Genomic DNA, 23468 nt, shown 5'->3' on the forward strand with positions numbered 1-23468 from the left:
CTGACATATATATGCTATTGATACTATGTATAAAATAGATAACTAGTGAGAACCTACTGTATAGCACAGGGAACTCTACTCAGTGCTCTGTGGTGACCTAAATGGGAAGGAAATCCATAAAAGGGGGGATATATGTATACATATAGCTGATTCACTTTGCTGTACAGTAGAAACTAACACAACATTGTAAAGGAACTGTACTCCAATAAAAATTTTAAAAATAAAATAAAGTCTCAGTTAAAACCTCTGCTTCCAGAAAAACTCAGAAACTGGGAAAGATGCCCAACAAGTAAGTATCAAAAGAAAACAATTTAGGAAAGGTGGATGTTATGACCTCCTGAACAGCTGATGAAAACACAGATGTTTGAGTGAATAAAAATGGCCCAGTTATATTGGAAGAGATGTTTGCTGCAGGAGAACAACCTGTATAAAATACGCATATTTTTTTTGGAATTTTTGAATTTTATTTTATTTATTTTTTTATACAGCAGGTTCTTATTAGTTATCCATGTTATACATATTAGTGTACATATGTCAATCCCAATCTCCCAATTCATCATACCACCCCCCCGTCACTTTCCCCCTTGGTGTCCATACGTTTGTTCTCTACATCTGTGTCTCAATTTCTGCCCTGCAAAACCGGTTCATCTGTACCATTTTTCTAGGTTCCACATATATGCGTTAATATACGATACTTGTTTTTCCTTCCTAGCAATGGCTTCTTTTTTTTGTTAACATCTTTATTGGAGTATAATTGCTTTGCATTGTTGTGTTAGTTTCTGCTTTATAACAAAGTGAATCAGCTATACCTGTACATATATCCCCATATCCCCTCCCTCTTGCGTCTCCCTCCCACCCTCCTTATCCCACCCCTCTAGGTGGTCACAAAGCACCAAGCTGATCTCCCTGTGCTATGTGGCTGCTTCCCACTAGCTATCTATTTTACATTTGGTAGTGTATATATGTCCATGCCACTCTCTCACTTCTTCCCAGCTTACCCTTCCCCTTTCCTGTGTCCTCGAGTCCATGCTCTATGTCTGCGTCTTTATTCCTGTCCTGCCCCTAGGTTCTTCAGAACCTTTTTTTTTTTTTTAGATTCCATATATATGTGTTAGCATATGGTATTTGTTTTTCTCTTTCTGACTTACTTCACTCTGTATGACAGACTCCAGGTCTATCCACCTCATTACAAATAGCTCAATTTTTTTTCTTTTTATGCTGAGTAATATTCCATTGTATACACATGCCGCGTCTTCTTTATCCATTCATCTGTCGATGGACACTTAGGTTGCATCCATATCCTGGCTATTGTAAACAGTACTGCAATGAACATTGTGGTACGTGACTCTTTTTGAATTATGGTTTTCTCAGGGTATATGCCCAGTAATGGGATTGCAGGGTCGTATGGTAGTTCTATTTTTAGTTTTTTAAGGAACCTCCATACTGTTCTCCATAGTGGCTGTATCAATTTACATTCCCACCAACAATGCAAGAGGTTTCCCTTTTCTCCACACCCTCTCCAGCATTTATTGTTTGTAGATTTTTTGATGATGGCCATTCTGACCGGTGTGAGGTGATATCTCACTGAAGTTTTTTTTTTTTTTTTTTTTTTTTGCGGTACGTGGGCCTCTCACTGTTGTGGCCTCTCCTGTTGCAGAGCACAGGCTCCAGACGCGCAGGCTCAGCGGCCATGGCTCACGGGCCCAGCCGCTCCGCGGCATGTGGGATCTTCCCAGACCAGGGCACAAACCCGCGTCCCCTGCATCGGCAGGCGGACTCTCAACCACTGTGCCACTAGGGAAGCCCTCTGGAGCGTTTTTATCATAAATGGGTATTGAATTTTGTCGAAAGCTTTTTCTGTATCAAGATTATCGTATGTTTTTTTTCCTTCAATTTGTTAATACGGTGTATCACATTGATTTTTAAAATTTATTTATTTATTTTTTGTTGCATTGGGTCCTCGTTGCTGTGTGCGGGCTTTCTCTAGTTGCGGTGTGCGGGTTTCTCTTTGTGGTGGCTTCTCTTGTTGCAGAGCACAGGTTCTAGGTGCGTGGGCTTCAGTAGTTGTGGCACGTGGGCTCAGTAGTTGTGGCTTACAGTCTCTAGAGCACAGGCTCAGTAGTTGTGGTGCACGGGCTTAGTTGCTCCACAGAATGTGGGATCTTCCCGGACCAGGACTTGAACCTGTGTCCCCTGCATTGGCAGGCAGATTCTCAACCACTGCGCCACCAGGGAAGCCCCCCTTGTATGTTATTTGTTGCTCTTCCCTTCCTGCTTTTAATATTTTTTCTTTGTATCTAATTTTTGATAGTTTGATTAATATGTGTCTTGGTTTGTTTCTCCTTGGATTTATCCTGTATGGGACTCTCCGCACTTCCTGGACTTGACTATTTCCTTTCCCATGTTAGGGAAGTTTTCAACTATAATCTCTTCAAATATTTTCTCAGACCCTTTCTTTTTCTCTTCTTCTGGGACCTCTATAATTCGAATATTGGTGCGTTTAATATTGTCCCAGAGGTCTCTAAGACTGTCCTCAATTCTTTTCATTCCTTTTTCTTTATTCTGCTCTGTGGCAGTTATTTCCACTATTTTATCTTCCAGGTCATTTATCAGTTCTTCTCCCTCAGTTATTCTACTATTGATTCCTTTTAGAGAATTTTTAATTTCATTTATTTTGTTGTTTATCATCATTTATTTGCTCTTTAGTTCTTCTAGGTCCTTGTTAAATGTTTCTTATATTTTCTCCATTCTATTTCCAAGATTTTGGATCATATTTACTATCATTACTCTGAATTCTTTTTCAGGTAGACTGCCTGTTTCCTCTTCATTTGTTTGGTCTGGTGGGGTTTTACCTTGCTCCTTCATCTGCTGTGTGTTTCTCTGTCTTCTCATTTTGCTTAACTTACTGTGTTTGGGGGGTCTCCTTTTCGCAGGCTTCAGGTTCATAGTTCCCGTTGTTTTTGGTGTCTGCCCCCAGTGGGTGAGGTTGGTTCAGTGGGTTGTGTAGGCTTCCTGGTGGAGGGGACTGGTGCCTGTGTTCTGGTGGATGAGGCTGGATCTTGTCTTTATGGTGGACAGGGCCTCGTCCAGTGGTGTGTTTTGGGGTGTCTTTGAAGTTAGTATGATTTTAGGCATCCTCTCTTCTAAGGAGTGGGGTTGTGTTCCTGTCCTGCTAGTTGTTTGGCATGGGGCATCCAGCACTGGAGTTTGCTGGCCATTGGGTGGAGCCGGGTCTTAGTGCTGAGACAGAGATCTCTGGGAGAGCTCTCGCCGATTGCTATTACTTGGGGCCAGGAGGTCTTTGCTGGTCCAGTGTCCTAAACTCAGCTCTCCCACCTCAGAGGCTCAGGCCTGACACCAGGCCAGAGCACCAACACCCTGTAGGAAGAAAGAAAGGGAGAAAGAGAGAAAGAGAGAAAGAAAGAAAGAAAGAAAGAAAGGAAGAAAGAAAGAAAGAAAGAAAGAAAGAAAAAGAAAAGAAAGGAGGGAGGGAGGGAAGAAAAGAAATGAAATGAAATAAAGTTATTAAAATTTAAAAAAAATTAGAAATAAAAAAGTAATTAAAAAAAGAAAGAAGAGAGCCACTAAACCAAAAAACAAATCCACCAAGATAACGAGCACGAAAAACTATACTAAAAAAAGACACACATACACACACACAAATGGACAGATAGAACCCTAGGACAAATGGTAAACGCAAAGCTATACAGACAAAATCACACAAAGAAGCATACACATACACACTCACAAAAAGAAAAAAAGGGAAAAAATGTATATATAAATCAAAAAAAAAGGAAGAGAGCAACCATATCAATAAACAAATCTACCAATGATAATAAGCTCTAAATAGTAAGCTAAGATAAACATAAAACCAGAAACAAATTAGATGCAGAAAGCAAACCCCAAGTCTACAGTTGCTCCCAAAGTCCACCTCCTCAGTTTGGGATGATTCGTTGTCTATTCAGGTATTCCACAGATGCAGGGTACATCAAGTTGATGGTGGAGATTTAATCCACTACTCCTGAGGCTGCTGGGAGAGATTTCCCTTTCTCTTCTTTGTACGCTCAGCTCCCGGGGTTCAGCTTTGGATTTGGCCCCGCCCCTGCGTGTAGGTTGCCTGAGGGCGTGTGTTCTTTGCCTAGACAGGATGGGGTTAAAGGAGCCGCTGCTTCGGGGGCTCTGGCTAACTCAGGCGGGGGGGAGGGAGGGGCAAGGAGTGCGGGGCGAGCCTGCGGCGGCAGAGGCCGGCGTGACGTTGCACCAGCCTGAGGCGCGCTGTGCGTTCTCCCAGGGAAGTTGTCCCTGGATCAGGGGACCCTGGCAGTGATGGGCCACACAGGCTCCCAGGAGGGGAGGTGTGGACAGTGACCTGTGCTTGCACACAGGCTCCTTGGTGGCGGCAGCAGCAGCCTTAGCATCTCATGCCCGTCTCTGGGGTCCGCGCTGATAGCCGCGGCTCGTGCCCATCTCTGGAGCTCGTTTAGGCGGCACTCTGAATCCCCTCTCCTCGTGCACCCTGCAACAATGGTCTCTTGCCTCTTCAGCAGCTCCAGACTTTTCCCCGGACTCCCTCCCGGCCAGCCGTGGCGCACTAGCCCCCTTCAGGGTGTGTTCACACCGCCAACCCCAGTCCTCTCCCTGGGATCTGACCGAAGCCCGAGCCTCAGCTCCCAGCCCCCGCCCACCCCGGCGGGTGAGCGTACAAGTCTCTCGGGCTGGTGAGTGCCGGTCGGCACCGATCCTCTGTGCGGGAATCTCTCCACTTTGCCCTCCGCACCCCTGTGGCTGCGCTCTCCTCCGTGGCTCCGAAGCTCCCCCCACCCCACCACTCCCCCGTCTCCGCCCGCGAAGGGGCTTCTAGTGTGTGGAAACCTTTCCTCCTTCACGGCTCCCTCCCACTGGTGCAGGTACCATCCCTATCCTTTTGTCTCTGTTTTTTTTTCTTTTTTCTTTTGCCCTACCCAGGTACCTGGGGAGTTTCTTGCCTTTTGGGAGGTCTGAGGTCTTCTGCCAGCGTTCAGTAGGTGTTCTGTAGGAGGTGTTCCACGTGTAGATGTATTTCTGATGTATTTGTGGGGAGGAAGGTGATGTCCACATCTTACTCCTCTGCCGTCTTGAAGGTCCCTCTTTTGATCTTTCTAATCATTTTAATCTTGGTTGGTGTCTTCCTACAAACATTTAAATTAATATCCATGCTCTCCTTTTAACATCATCCAAATCTTCCTATCTCTCTTGAGTTGCTCCATGGAAAACTAGACACCTCATTCTTGGAAAGGCCAGAATAGGCTCTCGCAGATATAATGAGATTGTTTTTGTTCTACTATTATATATCCAAGCATTTACTGCACTGTTTTGGACAAGGTCATTTGTAGCTAACGCATTGAATTCATCCTTTGCTCTGAATGCCGCAAACTCATTTACAGTTGTTCATTCTCTTGAATTCTGTCCTCTTGGGCATTCTAACAATTCCGAACAAACTTTACGTTTCACTGACGTAGATGCGAGTCTCTGGGGCAGGTTCTGGAGGCTGTGGTCAATAGAACGAAAAGCTGGGTTTGGGATTCGAAGACCTAGGCTTGGACCCCTGCACAGCCGCCCACTAGCTGTGTGATCTTGGGAAAACACTGCGTTTTCCTGAGCTCGTTTCTGAGCTGCGTTTCCATCTCATATGTCCACCTTCATCCGGTGTTGACATGGCTCGTTAGAACAGGGCTCCAGAGGAGCATCGTGACCCTGAGGCAGAGGCAGGCGCAGGACCCTCCACCAGCAGCACTGTGGTCAGCACACCCCGTAAGGCACTTGGCGGTTGCTGCTCTTTTTGTTTTGCCTGCATTTGCTTTTTCTCTCTCTGAGGATCCTCTCAGCAGTTGGAGTGTCGGTAACAGACTTCAGTTTATTTCCTTGGTCCTCCCCTTGGCTCCCAGGGCCATTTTGAATATCCTGTTTTTCTCTCTGGGGCTGGGGTCATCTGCAGATCTCCAAGGCTCATTAGTGCACGGCCCCGGGTGGGGCGGAGAGTCTGCATAACCCAAGCATCCTCCCCGATCGGGGAGTCCCTGCTGACAAAAGCTGGATTCTTCCTTCTTGTCTTGGCCTCAGATAAAGTGCTCCTTATTCCATTTTCCTCTGGGTCTTGAAGTTATGTGCCAGGTCTAAACACAGCGAGGCATTCAGATCTGAACGTGCAGGAAAGGCGATTCTGCACTGATGTGTTCCCACGCTCACATGGCTTTATCATTTGCGTCATTTCCTTTCTGCCCCCTTGGTTTGTTCCTGTGTCATCTAGTACCTCTGAGGTGCACCACGACTCACTTTGGAAGCTTGGCTGCATCCCCCAAGGATGGGTGATCTGTGTCTCCTCTCTTTAGGGCCTCTCCCTGGATCTCTTTAGGTGTGGACACGGCAGGTGGATCCAGAGAAGGCGTGTAGGGTGTGCCAGGGCCCTGCTCCACCTGGCACACTTGGCACTTTTCTGGACATACTCTGGCTCCTTGTTTGAAACCCAACCCATTTGCCAGATGCTCCTGGGTAAGCCCACGTCTGTGCCTCTGTGCCCCCATTGCCTGTAAAATGTGATGAGCACGGTAACAGGACTCTTTTTTTTTTTTTTTTTTTTTTTGTGGTACACGGGCCTCTCACTGTTGTGGCCTCTCCCGTTGTGGAGCACAGGCTCCAGACGTGCAGGCTCAGCGGCCATGGCTCACGGAACCAGCCGCTCCGCGGCATGTGGGATCTTCCCCGACCGGGGCACAAACCAGCGTCCCCTGCATCGGCAGGCAGACTCTCAACCACTGCGCCACCAGGGAAGCCTGGTAACAAGACTCTTATGAAATGAAACCCAGGCTTGTTTGGGCTGTTTCCACGCGGCTGTTAAATTCCTCCCTGGCAGTGCAGGCCAGAGAGAACCATTGTATCTTGAGCAGGGCTCTCCCAGGTGTCCTGGGGACGTTTTGAACCATCTTAATCATGTGCTAATCTAATTGGAAGCTCATGATATTTTGTATCGCAATGACTGGAACTGTGTGTCTGGAAAACCTCCACCCCTCATGAAAAGTTCTCACATCCAGACATAACACGCCTGACACCTAGCATTTTATTAAAAAGAGACGTGTGTCAGAAGAGACGCAGTGGGCTTCTTTGATGGGACTGTTCTATTATAGTTACTTGCTTATTGGTATCACGCTGGAATTTTAAGTATATAGACATAGATGCAATGCTTGTGGGTGTGGAACAGATCTACCCAGGAAGGGAAGCTGTGTGCTTTGGAAGTCGATATATTGTTTCCATGCTTTGAGGGCATAATGAGAGGAAAACAACCAGAGAGGGCCCTTAGAGAAAGTACGACCCCCATCTTGGAAGGCATCCCTGCTGCAGGACGCGATTGCTGGTACCTTCTCTGCACAAATTCCCCAAACAGTCAGAGCTGCGTTTCTGGTTAAATGCCCTGTTTCTTCTGGGTAAATTCCTCCCCCACTTCCAACTGAAATTCTGGATGAATTTTGGATTAGATTCCTTTCTTATGAACTGGCTTATATTGGAAACAGAAGTAATTGGACGATCTTTACCAGTTCATTATACTTTGGCTCTGGAAAAATAGTCCTTGCAGTTTGCTTGCTTTCCCAGAATAGAAATGAAGCAAAAGCCGACACTGATACGTGAGTCCTTTAAGGCCTGTAAAGTAGCCGAGGGTCGTGCTCCCAAGATGGGCTGCAGCAAGCGGGCTGACCTGGCTTCTGTCAGCACTCACAGTGTTGATTCCTCCTCCAGGTGAAGTTAAGCTTCCAGGACCTCCCACCAACGTCCACGCCTCCGAAATCAGCAGGACATATGTCGTCCTCAGCTGGGACCCACCTACCCCCCGTGGCAAGGAGCCGCTGATGTATTTCATTGAGAAGGTACACCCCGGGTGGGTTTCCTGAAGCAGCAGATCTCTGTAGGCTTTCCCGTGGTGCTGTGTCGTGTGTTTTAAGGATGCGCAGCTCTCAGATCAGTTATTTAACGTGAAGCTGCAGAAACTGGCTGAGCTGTGAATGCCTGAGGGAGTTTGTGAGGGGCGTGGCATCCGAGGAGCATGTCCTGCTCAGGCTGTGCTGCCCTCCGCGGGGGCCGGTCAGGCTCCTGGCTCCCCGCTGTACACCAGGGCCTCGCACTGAGGGAGCCGCCAGCTTTCTTCCTGCTGGAACATTCTAGGCTCCCAAGTTCTGAGGATTCCGGATGTGGGCAGGGGGACAGCGATCCCTGCTCTCAGTTTGCTCATAAGCCGAGTGGCCACTTGGTGGCGATTGTGTTGAGGAATTCACACTGCAGATGGCGAAGGGTTACACAGAATCATTGGTTTGCAGACTTTTTAGATCTGGACGCGTAGGAAGAAATCGTTTGTGTGTTGCAGACACACACACACACACACACACACACACTGAACGTACATCACCAACTAAATTTCAAACACAGTGTCCTTACTCCATGCCATGTGTTCTCTCTCCTGCTTTGGTCTGTGCAATTGCACTAAAAATGCAGGTTGTGACAGTCATTCAGATCGCTGGCCTGTGACTGGGCTGTGGACCGTTGTTGAAAAACCTGTATAACCATATGAATCCTGTAACTGTGGTTCTGTGATACGCAATTTATATTACAATGTAATAGAGAATCCAATATGTGTAATATACACATAAAGTCTATAACTCTTAATGTGAGCGTATGTCTCTCATACAGTAATAATGTGTAATACAACAAGGTGAAGGAAAGCAGAACGGAAATGAACAGTGTTCAGGCTCCAGACGGTATAATGACCCTCAGCTTTCTCTACTTATCTGCAGGGCTTACCTGTGGGCAGAGTCAAGTGTTAACTTCTTGCTGCCGGGCGCTAGCTTCTTGTTTTGCATCATGAAAATCTAGCGGTCAGCCCTCCCAGGAGGAAAGGCGCTTTCTCAGGCCCTCTTCAGAGATATTTTTCTACTCACCTACCCAGTGCCAGAAAGACCAAGTTTCAGCAAACACATTTAAAAATCTTTTAAAATTTTAAACTATTTTTTATTGAAACATGGTTGATGTACAGTATTATGTTGGTTTCGGGTGTAGTATGTAGTGATTTGACATTTACATACATTATAAGGTGGTCACCATGGTCACCACAAGTGTAGTCACCCTCTGTCCCCATACAAGGTAATTACAGTATTACTGACCATCTTTCTTCTGCTGTACATCATATCCCTCGACTTATTTACTACAGGACTGGGGGTCTGTACCTCTGACTCCCCTTCCCCTATTTCACCCCCCCGCTAGCAAACCCACTTTTAAAAAGAGGCCTGCCGCGGGCTTCCCTGGTGGCGCAGTGGTTGAGAGTCCACCTGCTGATGCAGGGGACACGGGTTCGTGCCCCGGTCTGGGAGGATCCCACATACCGCGGAGCGGCTGGGCCCGTGAGCCATGCCCGCTGAGCCTGCGCGTCCGGAGCCTGTGCTCCGCAACGGGAGAGGCCACAACAGTGAGAGGCCCGCGTACCGCAAAAAAAAAAAAAAAAAGTTAGGGCCTCCCTGGTGGCGCAGTGGTTGAGAGTCCGCCTGTCGATGCAGGGGACACGGGTTCGTGCCCCGGTCCGGGAAGATCCCACATGCCACGGAGCGGCTGGGCCCGTGAGCCGTGGCCGCTGAGCCTGCGCGTCCGGAGCCTGTGCTCCGCAACGGGAGAGGCCACAGCAGTGAGAGGCCCGCGTACCGAAAAAAAAAAAAAAAAAAAGAGGCCTGCCTCACCGAGGACACCCTTCCATTCCCTACCCATTGCCACGGGCAGTGAGCAACAGCACAGGGTGTGTGATCAGGGAGAGGAAGCTTCCAGGACAGCCTGAGGGGAGCCGTGGTGTCCAGGGACCCCGGGAGTGGGGGAGGGCAGCAGGGAGCCCGGGAGGGAGCTGGACTGGGCGACTCACGGAGGACGGTCCTGCCCCAACCCATCCAAGGTGGTCTTTGGGGGCCTTAGTTCCTATCAGGCCTAAAAGGAACCACAGGGATGGTTATGAGTCAGCGTCCTCTGTCTAGTCCTGTATTTCCACTTTATGTCAGGACCAGGCACAAGATGCTAGGAATGACAGCGCTCTGGTTAATAGCTTGGCATCTGAGTACAGTTTGAAGCACGCGTCTTCCCCTGAGTGAGCTCTGCTTGGAAAGCCCACGTGTGGCCACAGCCCAAGGTGCACGGCCTGTCCTGTCCACGTTGGGCTCGTGTGCTGAGAGTTTGGCTGCCGTGAAGGCAGTGGTGCCCTGTGGTTCTCGGGGTGCAGAACCCTAAGAACTTCCTCCACCCCTGCTTAGAAGATGGGCACTAGCTTTTCTAGAAGCTTGGCTGTAAGACCCTAGCGGTGTTTTCCCCACTCCCTCCCTGTCTTGCCTCCTTCAGCCCCTGGTCCTTTTCTCCCGTCGGCCCAGCTAAGTGTGCCCAGGGCTCCCCTGCTACCCTCCCCCTGCTCTCCAGACGGTGAACATACTCGGGCACAAGGGGGCCTCTGACTGTGAACGCCTGCGTCAGTCCAAGAAAGCCACTTCACTTTTGCTAAAATGAGAGAAGACTTCTCTAAACAGGAATCTAATTTCTAGAAGCCTGGGTTGTTCGAAATCTTTCCCAGTCCTTTCTGGTAGCTTTAGTGGGGTCAGTGTACACTCAACTTTTACTACCCCAGGATTCCTTTCAAAAAGGGGGCTTATATCTATAGGAAAAAACTAAATTAGACATGCAATCCCAGTTTGAAAAGTAATTACCAATGATAAAACTTAAATACGCAGTGTAGAAAATTTGGAAAACACGTATATGTTATATAGAACAAAATGAAAATCACAACTGATTAAATTTGTTATAAAGCAAAAAAAAAAAAAAAAGAAAATCACGAATAATTTGATCACGCAAAATAGTCATTTTTAACATGTGGGACATATTTAGTCTTTTTCTCCATCGGTTTTTATATCTTGATATATCATACAGTTGGCATCCTGTATTACATTGAACAAAATGATACAATTCCTCTCCCCTGAGTAAAGATCTTTATACAATAACGTAAACGGCTACACTTAATGTATACGTATCATTTTGTATCATAATGTACCAACCCTGTCGCTGGTCCTTTAGGTTGCTGTCACTTCGTTATCACTATAATAGCTGAGAAATAGCAAAAAGTTTAAACTGAGATGTGAGCAGTTATGATGGAATTTTACACGTCTACTCCTCAATTATCTCTAATTGTTTAGAGTTCATTCCGTCTTTACTAAAACTACGACCTATGTATTGATTCCCTGAAGATTTCCATAGTTTATCGGCTTTCATGTAAAAATGTTCTCTGGTAACATTTCCAACTTTGGGTAGTTTCTCACCTCCTTCTCCAAATTTGCTTCCTTTTCCTAAAATTCAGAACAGAGGTATGGATGGCCCCGGCGGTGCCGTGGGCTGTGGGTCCCCCACAGTGTAATTGGGGGCCAGAGCGGAGCATCCCCTCCCCGCCGTGCGGGTCTGGGGAGCTTGGCTCCATGGAGACCCCTTTCTTTGCAGTCCGTGGTCGGGAGCGGAAGCTGGCAGCGGGTGAACGCAGAGACGGCCGTGAGGTCCCCCCGATACGCCGTCTTCGATCTTGCCGAGGGGAAATCATACGTGTTCCGAGTGCTGTCAGCAAATAAGCACGGCCTGAGCGACCCGTCGGAAATCACCGCCCCCATTCAGGCCCAGGACACCATCGGTGAGTTGTTAGCGCGAGTGACCAAACTGTAGGATGGGCCCCGAATAACATCACCCGTGTTGGACAACCATCTCCTGCGTTGATAAAGACGTTAGTGTCGCACGTGATTTAAAATTCAAATTGCCTTAATATTCCATTTTACAAGAGATGAAGATCTCTCTGCCTTGTTTTGGTCAACATTTCTCCAAAGTTCCATCTTCTTTTTATGAAACCAATAAATGGATTAGCAATATTTTTAGGCAATGGCCACTTAAAAAAAAAACCAAAAAACCCAACCCTAAATGCATTAGGGTTTCTTGCCCATATGGCTTGAAGTTCCCTCTCAGAAGATGTCAGATACAGATTAGAGAAATTCTGAATTATGCGAGGGGAGAAATCCATGGTTTGATTCTGAGTCCCTTGCAGAGTCCCTTGAATCTGATAGAATTGTGTCCTATTTTTTTTTAAATGGCTAATTTTATATCCCCACATAGTTTCTTCCCAGGCAGCAAAGCGCATGCGTCACTGGGGGAGCTTTGTGGATGGGTCTGTAGGGGCGGCAGGGGCAGGAGATTCCGTGATGGGAATCACTTTCTTCGGAAGGGAGGGACTTGGGGACAGAGAGCACAGGGACTGTCCGGAACCTCCCAGTGCCCCCTTGCCCTGCGCCGTCTTCCCTGTCCAAATCTCATCTAAAGCCCCAAGTTCTGCGGACGAGGGCCTGTGGGTCTCTGGCGTGCCCCCAGACTCCCGTGCCGCTGAGCCTGTGTCCCTGTCCCCCCTGCACAGTGGTCCCCTCAGCCCCCGGCCGCGTCATCACCTCCCGGAACACAAGGACGTCGGTGGTGGTACAGTGGGACCGGCCGAAGCACGAGGAGGACCTGTTCGGCTACTACGTGGACTGCTGCGTGGCCGGGTCCTCCGTCTGGGAGCCCTGTAACCACAAGCCCGTCGGCTACAACAGGTGCTGCCTGCCTGGGTCCCCCTCCACCCGACATCCTTGCCCCCGAGAAAATGTGAGAAGCACACCCCCCGGGACCCACGGGGCCTTCGGGCGCAGGTGCCATGGCAGGAACACCTGTGACGTCCACACCACGGGCCGGGTTCCTCACCCACACGTGGGGGCTGCAGAGCTGGAAGCTCGCGAGCTAGTTCTACCCCGTGGCTGAAGTGCTTTGTCTGTCGATGAAGAAAAGCCCCAGAGCATCTCCTTTGACGTACTCAGCGTTTAAGACTTACCCTGAACAGGAGAGTTAAAGTAGCGACCAGGATGGGAAGGGTGTTTTAGTTCTCTGTATTGATGTTTTGAACTTTTAAAATTGCTTTGTTCACAAAGCTGACAGGCCTTCCTTCCGGCCACCAATTGCGCAAAGCTGGGGAGTGGGTGGAGAGAGGCACCTGGCTCCTGTGCAGGGGCGACGGTGGCTCTGCCTGCCGTGGGGCCAAGCATCTTTTCTGCCGACACCGACTTGCTCCCGTCTCATGCTGAGCCTGCAGGGAAGGCCTGGGTGTGTTAGGGTTCCCCCAGGACACGCTTAGGAAAATAGCTGTCAGATCCTCCACTGCGGCTGGGTTATCCATTACGGCTCTGACACCCTTCCCTCTTCACTCTTTAAAAACCAATAAATTGGAAAAAGCTGTGGCTGGAAAAGAAGAGACACAGCTGATGCTAAAGTTAGATGTTTTGCACAGTCCACGCCAGCAAGTGCAAGTGTAGGAAGAGCTCTCAGAACAAAACACCTCAAATATTCTAGTGCAGGAATTTCGTGAATGCCTGATACATGTTTGCAGACTCGAAGATAAATAGCTATTGCTCACGTTTACTGAGTATTTACCGTGTGCAAGGTGGCTGTGCTGAGAAGTAGGTACTATGATGCTCTTTCACAGATGGGAAAACAAAGTCTTTCCGAGGTTAGGTAACTTGACTGAGGACATAAAATCTGTTAGGTGTCCAAGCCAGTCTCCAAGCCAAATCTTAGCCAGTGTGGTGTCACTCCTTCTCCCTAAGTTTTACAGACGTGGGTTCTTTGAGGACAGGAAAGGAATCCTACTTTAGAATAGAGCTTTGATGCAGACAAAATCCAGAAGGCTTGGAAATGAAGAGGGAGCCTTGGCACTGAGTGAGGTCACTCAGGATTTCCAGGGGCTTGCTTCCCGTGTCCCCCAGGACCCGCGGGCAGCAGCTGGTGCCCCCGCCGCCCCCCGAGTCCAGCTCCCTTCAGCCCCAGTGTCGTTGGGTGTTGCTGGCTTACTTTTGGACGTGGCATGTTGATTGGAATTAATATGCATCCATGAGGCACTTGAAAAAGTAAACTTCTTTTCAGTCCCAGGGACAGATGTTCGTGGCGTGTTCAAAATGCTTTCTTTGTCTATTGTAGGAAGAGAAAGGATTGAGCCTCGTATTCACGCCCCCGATTCATGTTTTTGTCAGGTTCGTGGTGCACGGCCTAACCACCGGTGAGCAGTACATCTTCCGAGTTAAAGCCGTTAACGCTGTTGGGACGAGTGAGAATTCTCAGGAGTCTGACGTCATAAAAGTCCAGGCCGCCCTCAGTAAGTAATTCATGGGCGACTCTGTGCCAGCTTTCGGTTCTCCACTACGTTTTAATTTCTGCATGAACAAACCTTTATGATGCCGCTTGGAATATTACCAGAGGGGAAAAATGGATGTAAATTGTTGAACAGGGAACATGCAGTTCTGTGGAAACCTCTCATCAATTGGCTACTTGTCTCGGAAATGCCAGTGTGAGAGGGAGAAAGGATAATATGCTAGTAAAATGCAAATTGAAGATAGAAAATATTATCAGAGGTCACACTGGTTTCCAAGCGCACATGCCCCCATTAAAATGTATGCTGTAGGGTGTGACTGTCTCTTTTCAAAATAGGTGCTAAAACAGAACGTCGATGGCTTTTTCAGCTATTCTTAGCTCAAGGAGCTTAACGTCATTCCAGAGAATTTCAAATGTTTATGTAACTCTGTGGCTTTGTTCATAAATAGTGATCTTTCAAAATTATTATTCTGACCACACAGAACACTTCGGGGCCGAACTTGCAGTGATGGGCCCTAGGAAACTTGATCTGTGCAGCTCTGTGTTGTATAATGTTGCTCTGGTTGTTTCATATAAAATGGACCCCATGACTTAGAAGTATTCAGGAAGATTTAGGACCACGATCGCCTCTTAGACACATTTTGCATCATAGTATTATCTTTTCACTTCTGAGAGAAATGTTTTGCTCTTTATTTTTGTCTTCAACTAAATCTAAAAGTATCTTCAGAAATTATGATTTCTCGTCTAACAACAGATAGAATAACGTTACTGGAGTTTCCAAGGAATGTCAAATCTGATGATACTTAGGTGGGCAATATAGTAAAAGATTAACTCTTATTTTAAGCTCATTATAATCTATCAGTTTTTCCCAGGAGGGACTTTCAGACATTACCACTAGCCTCTTCAAGTCATTCCTGCTAAATGAAAGCCAATCATTTACGTTTTAATTCTGCAGTAAGACCAGCTCATTCCCGGGTACCTGTATCTCGGGTAACAGAGGATGATTGGACGTAGGTTGCTCAGAGTTGGGAAGCGGGAGAAGCAGAGACACATCCTCTTCAACCTGTTAGGAAAAGATGGTCCATTTCCGAGCAGGGTGTTCAAAAGGGAAACTTGAATTCATACTCATTTGAATTAATCTGAAGTTTCTGTAACTATGGGGGAAGTTAAGACTCACTGGCCTAAGTCTATCTGTCATCACTGGCCGTGGAAGGTGAGGTGGTCATTTTTCATGGCCATGATGAGAAAGCTGCTCTCTCAAGGTTTTCCTTAGAGGAGGGGGAGAGTCTTTTGTCTCAAGTGTCCTTCTTGGCCCTTGTATTATTGAAATATTGGAGGATGGATGTATGGATGTATGTATGGGAAGATGTATTTAGAAATTGCAATACATATATATGAAAGAAGCTTTTTAAAAACTTACTCTCTTTAAAAGACGAGACAAAGACAAGCGAAGATGGTGAGCAGGGAGACCTGGACAGGACAGAGGGTACAGGCACCCAGGGCCATCTCCCGTTGCTGCCCATCCCTCTGAGATGCTGGCGCTGGCCGCGGTAGGTTAATGATGATGGCACTAAGGTCCAGGTGACTTTCCCACTGTGTCTCCTGCAGCCGTCCCGTCCCATCCTTACGGGATCACCCTTCTGAACTGTGACGGCCGCTCCATGACCCTGGGCTGGAAGGTGCCTAAGTTCAGCGGTGGCTCACGCATCCTCGGTTACTACATAGACAAGAGAGAGGCTCACCATAAAAACTGGCACGAGGTCAATGCCTCGCCTCTCCGGGAGAGGATCCTGACGGTGGGTGCTCACGGACTCGTTCAGTTTTGCAGGCAATTTCTCATGTGGGGCAGGGTCCCCATTCTGTGTCTCAGAGCTCAGTGACGTTAGGCGATTTGACACAGAAACAAAAACGAATGAAACAACTCACCCTGAGAACTTAGAGTCACGGAGCATCTTCTTTCGGGAAGCGAGGCAGAGGAGGCGAGCCGGCAGGTGGGTCGTTGGCAGGTGCAGGTGTTGCTGTGAGCGGCGTCCAGCCTCCACCCCGGGGGCTGGAGCTCTCAGCCTCGGGGCAGGATGCGCAGGAGATGGTGCCGATCGAGGCTCCTCTGCTTGTCTGTCCCCGTTTCCCAAGGAAGGCGTGTGCTCAAGCCTCCCAGTTGCCCAGCTACACGTTCCGTCCGGGTGCAGGGAGCGCAAGCCACGTGGACTTGGAGTAAGAAAGGGCAGAACCGAGTCGCCAGGCAAGCCCTCGGCAGCCCGCGGGCAACAGCTCTCACCTCCCTGAGCCCCCGCTCCTCCCGTGAGCCGCCACACGGGGCTTCTCGTGAGAGGGATGAGGGAGAAGGCGTGTACTTAACGGAGCACCTGGGCCGGTGACGGTAGCTCACGCGGTTACCAGGCAGCACGCCCACCTGTTCGTTCACAGGAGTCACGCGGTAAAGCGAGGGTTTTTTTGCGGGAGGCGGAGAGGAGGTCTCATCTCTGTCTTGTACAAGAGTCTGTGCTAACACCTCTATTTACGCAATACGTATTTCTCACGCATTTTATTGTGTATGACGCGTATTGCCAAAATTCAAGCTCGGTGCGAAGATCCTGGTGTTTTGTCCACGCTTGTCCCCGGATACCTTACTATTGGCTGTCAGGTCCCAAAGTCCGGAGGAAATGCCCACGTACTTTCTGAAGGCCGGCATTCCATGAGGCCAGACCTGCCTTCCAGGGGATAAAGCGGCTCCACGTGACACGTGCTTGCTTTGGGAGCTGTTGTGTTCAGAGATAATGTCATCCAGATGCTGTGTTTGTTCCAGTGGCCGGGCTGCCAGGCAGGGCTGAAGGTCTGGTCCAGGGCCTTCCCTCCATCTTTTGTGGCACAGACCAGGCAGAGTGGACCCTCAGGGGCCTCCAGCCAGTATGCGGGGAGGAGACAGGTCACTCCCCACCGTCCCCTGGCGAGGATGCTTCCCGGCCCGGGCCCTTGACACCCCAGGTGCGGTGTTGCCGGGGGTGGAGGGTGGAGACCCTGGGCCCGAGGTCAGGTCCCACCCACCGTTCTTCCACTGGCTCCTTGTGGCTTTTGTCTCTGAGCCTGTTTCCCTGCCTGGGTCATCACGTCATCCCTGGGGGGAGGGTTTATGGAGTGGATGAGGCAAACCGTGTCGGGATGAAGGTGGTGACTGCAGCGTGTAGGTGGGTCAATAACCTTCCACAGACGCGTACTTGACTGACTGACAGGGTCCCTCACCCTCACATTCCATCTATAAATCAACCAGAAATACCCCTTCCCCCGATGGATCGTGGGTCATAACGCAGCTTTTGTTTCACCTGTTAATTAATTTTAAAAAATTGAAGTGTGGCTGATTTACAATGTTGTGTTAGTTTCAGGTATACAACAGTGATTCAATTATACATACATATACGTGTATATATGTATTCTTCTTCAGATTCTTTTCCCTTATAGGTTATTACAAAATACCGAGTGTGGTTCCCTGTGCTGACAGTAGGTCCTTGTTGTTTATCGATTTTATATACAGGAGGGTGTACCTGTTAATCCCAACCTCCTAATTTATCCCTGCCCCCCTTTCCCCTTTGGTAACCATAAGCTTGTTTTCTATGTCTGTGGGTTCATCTATAATTTAAACATCCTCTCAATAGGTGGAGGGCTTGGCAGAAGGCTCACTCTACGAATTCAGAATTGCTGCCACCAACGTCGTGGGGATCGGGCAGCCATCGGACCCCAGCGAGCTCTTCAAGTGCGAGGCCTGGACGGCGCCGGAACCGGGTAAGACGGTCTCTCCAGGACTCACCCCTGGGTACCTCGCATGCACACGTGGGGCTGGCCGGAGAGGGGGCCTTCCGTGGCACCAGCCCAGGCCTTACCAGCCTCTGCAGCCAGCAGGCTTCAGTCACTCTGCACAGATCCTGGCACCACTACCACGTGCCAGGCCCGGGGCAGAGCTGTGCCTTAGGTGGCCCCGCCCTGTGGTCTGGGCCATGGACACACAGGTAGGGCAGTGACAGGCACGGAGTCATTAGCACTGAAGTGTGAGGCTGGGGGGCCACCCACCCCCAGCTGCTCCCCCGGTCGAGGATGCTGTGGCCAGAGGCTGGTCCAGGGCAGACCTGCGCCAGGTGGACTTCTCCCAAAGGGGCGGAGGGAGGCCAGCTCCCAGCAGGAGAGGCTCCAGCTGGGCCAGAGTGGGGAGAGCAGGACCTTACTGACTGTGTATTCACTCAGGTCTCCTCCTCCCAGAGCACGTGGGAGCTTGGGGCCTCTGGTTCTAAAGTGAACATTGACAAAATATCTGCATTTACTCAGGGCTCCACATTTTAAAACTGTTTTTACAAACTTGCAGGGACTGGGCATCGGTTTCTCTGTATCCAGTCCATCAGGACCCCTAATGCCATGGATAATATGCTCATGGTTTGAACAAAACAAAGTGAGACAAAACAACGAACCTGAAGTTGAAGCTGAAAAGCTCAAAAAATTGAGACGATTGTTCAGTTCTGTGGCCAGATGATATGGCTTTTTCTTTTCTTCTTTTTTTTTGGGGGGGTGGGGGATACTTGTTTTAATGAAATTAATTTTTTCCCCTTGGAAGAGGCAGTGGAAGGAGAAGCTGTAGAAGTTCCCAGAGGCTTTTGGGGGCTTAGAGTGATTGCTTAGGGTGGGACCCCTCCTGCCTTTACTGCTCAAGGCTCCCCTGGACCTGGGCTTGGTCAGCGGCAGCCCCAGGGTTACTGTCACAGGCAGGCCTGGGGTACTAGGCTGGTGGAGCTGGTGAGTGCTTGGTTCCCCGGGTGGTCAGACTCCCTGGGTGAGTCCTGTGATGCCCAGGTCTCCAGCCCAGCAGGTGGGTGGGTACCTCAGGATCCTCTCCTGCACACGTTTCTCTCTGTGAGATGTACCTGCTGGTCCCGGGCGAGCGTGTAGACTCGTGAATTAGTCCACAGGCTCACCTGACTTTTCAGGTCCTGCCTACGACCTGACGTTCTGTGAGGTCCGGGACACGTCCCTGGTGCTGCTCTGGAAGGCCCCAGTGTATTCGGGCAGCAGCCCCGTCTCTGGGTATTTCGTGGACCATAAGGAAGAGGATTCCGAAGAGTGGATCACCGTCAACGAGGCCACCACGGCACATCGCTACCTAAAGGTGACGGTACTTTTTCTCAGGCATTGTCTTCTGGGGAACATATTTCATCCCTGTCGGGGGTCTAGCTCGAAGCCCCCAGGGAACTGTGCACGTGACCTGGTACCCCTGCTGCCAGCCAACGGGGTTCAAGGAGGTGCCTGCCCCTCCGTGGACGTGGGGAGCGACTGCGTGTGGGGACCACCTGGATGGGTTCCCTCTCCTTCCTGCCGTCTGACAACCCCCAGTGGTGCTGACACTTCACGGTCATGGGCTGTGTTGATGTGCCTTCCACAGTGATGACTAGAATTATGTCTTTCCGCACCAAGCCCGTGTTTACTTCACTCAGTTCACGTGATCGCTGATGCACGTCTATCTGATAAACACACACACACGTACACAGAGTGTAAACACATTTAACAGAATTATGATGTGTAATTTCTCTATCCCCTCTTTCTCCAAATACTTCTGTTTTTAGCACCTGCAATTCACCAGTCACTGGGGTCAGGTTAGTGGTGACAGTGGCTTAGACCCGGGGACCCAGCTGCCCTCGTCAGAGGCTTTCTTCTTTGGGTTGTGGGCTCTGCGGTGTGGTTTAGACAGAGAGGCAATGTACTTCCTTAAAGAAAGGCCACACCTGAGTGACAGGTAAATGGGCAGCAGCCTCTGGAGAGCAGTTGGACAACATGAAACAAGATCAGTGTCTTCTGAACGAACAAAAACTGCTCAGAATCCAGCTAAATGAATTCGTTAGAAATTAGCTAATATACATTTTATTTTTGGTTATCAATGCAGATTACAATATACGTCATCTGTAGATGTATAAGAGATGGGTTTAATTTTGATATTGCCCCAATGATGGGATATTTTGCACAAAGTAAAAAATCACGTGAAATGATATTTAGTCCCGTAGATAGTTAGTCTCCTGTTTATTCTCACCAAGTGAGGTCATGAGCCTGCCCGTCTCCTTTTCCCTTCTGCACTCCTGACTTCCTCTGTACGGCTATTCTGACCGGAAGAATAGGCTATTTGTAAAAAGAAAACATGTCTGAGGCTTCCCTGGTGGCGCAGTGGTTGAGAATCCGCCTGCCAATGCAGGGGATATGGGTTCGTGCCCCGGTTGGGGAAGATCCCACATGCCGCGGAGCGGCTGAGCCCGTGAGCCATGGCCGCTGGGCCTGCGCGTCCAGAGCCTGTGCTCTGCAACGAGAGAGGCCACAGCAGTAAGAGGCCCGCATAACGCCAAAAAAAAAAAAAAAAAAAAGAAAGACACGTCTGTAATAAAATGTGATGAAGAATGAAGGCATTTTCATCTATCTGTTCACATGTGACGTTTCCTCCTTCTTTCAAGGTCTGCAACCTGCACCAAGGAAAAACCTACATCTTCCGTGTCCGGGCAGTAAATGCGAGTGGGGTGGGGAAGCCCTCAGACACGTCAGAGCCGGTACTTGTGGAGGCCAGGCCAGGTGAGCCTCATCTGCTCGGCTGTTAACAGGGCAAACCTCAGAGCAGGGTGATCTGGAAGGAGGGATGCGTGTGTGTGTGAATGGACGGCGGATGCATGGACGGTACCCGTCACATTTATAGAAGGAGTTGGATTGACAGACACAGTACAGCATGTCTTCAAAGACCCACTGCACGCCCCCCCCCAGCATCCTGGGCAGCAGGGGGCACATGCAGTCATTCTGCAAGGGTGGCGGGGTCTTCATTTCAGCCGTAGAACGTGCAGGGATGACAATGGTCTTTTATGTTACTGCTGAGTTTTGATCAGAAATGATAAAGCTGCTGGCAATCTTCTTGGTTAAAAGTAGTAAAAGCCCAGTTGAGGGGACCTTGGCGGAGAAGTGCTTCCGAGGGAGCGGGGTGAGCTCACGGGATACCTGGGGAGGAGGATCTCCGGAAGCCATGTTTTCCCTGGATTCCTCCCCTCCCTGGAGACTGGCTCCATGGGTACCCTGCCACCCGGCTCTGTGCTCCTGTGTCCTCCTGGCAAGGGGCGCATCTGTGTGCACCTGGCTCAGGCCGGCGTGTCTCCTCCAGTTCTGATTCCTGAGGGACAGATGCTGACTGGCCTGTGTTGGGCCAGGTGTCCACTTGGTCAAAAAGGAACAAACAAACAAACAAACAATCCCCCGAAGGAAAAAGTGGAGAAAGTAGAGCCCAGGTGTGTGGGAAACAAGTGCCCTAACCACGCTGCCCGGGCCCCCAGGAGTGGCGAGGGGTCAGATTCCAAAGGGGAAAAGGATCGTTATGGCCGGGATGGGCAGCCCAGAGGGTTTTCTCCAGTGGTGCTGGATGCAGAAGAGGAAGTGGACAGACAGGTAATGACTTAAAACCCAAACCTGAACTTCTCTGCTTTCCGTCAGCTGCCCAGAGGGCTCGCTCTTTCACATCTGCCCGTTGTCCTGGGTAGACCATAGGCAAAACCTGATGATTCGCTGTAAAACAAGCCCTCCGCCTGGGCCATCCCTTCTCCAAAAAAAAGACCTGGAAGGATACTGTGTTCCTAAGATGCTCCCTGGCGTTCTCGCTCCGCAGGCACCAAGGAGATCAGCGCGGGCGTGGATGAAGCAGGCAACATCTACCTGAGCTTTGACTGCCAGGAGATGACGGACGCCTCTCACTTCACGTGGTGCAAATCCTACGAGGACATTGCGGGTAACGAGAGGTTCAAGGTTGAGACCGTGGGGGACCAGTAAGTTCCACTCTGGAGTTGGCCGTCACCACCTCTTAGGAACGCCTACAGACACAGTAATTAACATACCGGCTTTCCTTCCCTTTCAGCTCCAAGCTGTACTTTAAGAATCTGGATAAAGTGGACGTAGGGACTTACTCTGTGTCCGTCAGTGACACGGATGGTGTGTCCTCCAGCTTTGTCTTGGATGAGGAAGGTAACACCTGTAGGACCTAGGCTTGCCTTTTGGGGTTTTATAAGACTTTCAAAGATTGACCCTAACAGAGAAAAGACTGATTTGCTTAGAAAAGGGGTGTGTGTTTGCAGGAGGCGGGGTGGGGTGGGGTGGGGTGGGGAATCCTTTGAAAGCCAAACATTACTTTGGAAATTATACAAACTCTTGAGTTTGTACTCTAGCCACTAAATAAATCACTGGTCCGGGGGTATTTTATTTCTTGCTGTATATATTGCTTTTATAGCCTTCCACTTGTACTTTTAGACATGAGTTTTAGTTACGTTTCATTAGTTTGGCAAGTAGCATATTAGCAAATAAGTCCGTAAAACTAACGAGAGGCGCACAGATGAAGGAATCCTCCCTTTTCTCCCAACATTGAATAATCGACTAATCAGATGATAAAAGAAAACACATACATGTATATATATACACACACATTTATCTGTATATATTTTTTTAGGTGTGTGAAATAATATTTAATTTCCATAGTTAAAATCACTCGCTCTCATAAACAGAAAACAGCAGAAAGAAGTGAAGGAAGTTGGTTTACTATGACCCGGGGAAAAGCAGCCGTTTCTCTTAGGCAGGTCCCCGGGTCTGAGTCCCCCACACAATGAACTGGCCTCGGGAGGAGGATTCTTCCACTGCCTGGGTTGATGTTTGTGTCCAACCCTTATCTACCACCCCATGCTGGTCAGTCAGTTTTACAAGTTTGTACGATGATGAGTCAGTGATGTGCAGGGAACTGTGTAGCCTTGGACAGAGCCCTCAAAACTCCATGTTGGGCCTTTAAAAGCTTCTGAGTCTCTGAGGGCCCTCAGTTAAAATGCCCTAAGCTTGATAGTCTAATCCTTTCCTTATCAGCTGGCATTTTGTTTGACTGCAGCGAAGGGTGTGGTCCCAGGGGAGGGATACAAGGGGGGGACGCCTAGGACGGGTGTGTGTGGGGGACAGGGTCTGATGGCTGCAGGCGTCCGCAGGTCCCACACAGACGTTGGGGGCATTGGGGTGAGCCCATGTGCATATAACGGGACCAGCAGGAGAACAGCAGAGGGGCTGCGTCCTGGGTTCCCTGGCAAGCTCACTGCTCACAGGGCGGGAAGGGACCGGAATCTGCCCAGCTGCCTTTTAAGCTGCCCTTTCTGACCCTCACTCAGTGGGCTTCACACAGCTTTATACTAGCAAAACATCCT

General features: G+C 49.4%; 1 protein-coding gene across 2 annotated transcripts in view; it reads left to right on the forward strand.

Annotated features, from left to right (window-relative positions):
• Positions 1-23468, forward strand: part of MYOM2 (myomesin 2) — a gene marked incomplete at its 5' end in the record, with an annotated part of 74259 nt that overhangs the window by 23224 nt on the left and 27567 nt on the right. For both annotated transcript variants that reach the window (XM_082608745.1, XM_082608746.1), the window contains 10 exons: positions 7768-7895; positions 11533-11716; positions 12485-12659; positions 14127-14248; positions 15853-16040; positions 17895-18021; positions 19212-19390; positions 20718-20832; positions 21905-22061; positions 22151-22257. In XM_082608745.1, coding sequence (XP_082464871.1) covers positions 7768-7895; positions 11533-11716; positions 12485-12659; positions 14127-14248; positions 15853-16040; positions 17895-18021; positions 19212-19390; positions 20718-20832; positions 21905-22061; positions 22151-22257 — 1482 coding nt within the window. The remainder of the gene's footprint in view (positions 1-7767; positions 7896-11532; positions 11717-12484; positions 12660-14126; positions 14249-15852; positions 16041-17894; positions 18022-19211; positions 19391-20717; positions 20833-21904; positions 22062-22150; positions 22258-23468) is intronic.

The sequence above is a fragment of the Mesoplodon mirus genome, assembly GCF_964341445.2.
Source record: "Mesoplodon mirus genome assembly, chromosome: 20".
NCBI lineage: Eukaryota > Metazoa > Chordata > Mammalia > Artiodactyla > Ziphiidae > Mesoplodon > Mesoplodon mirus.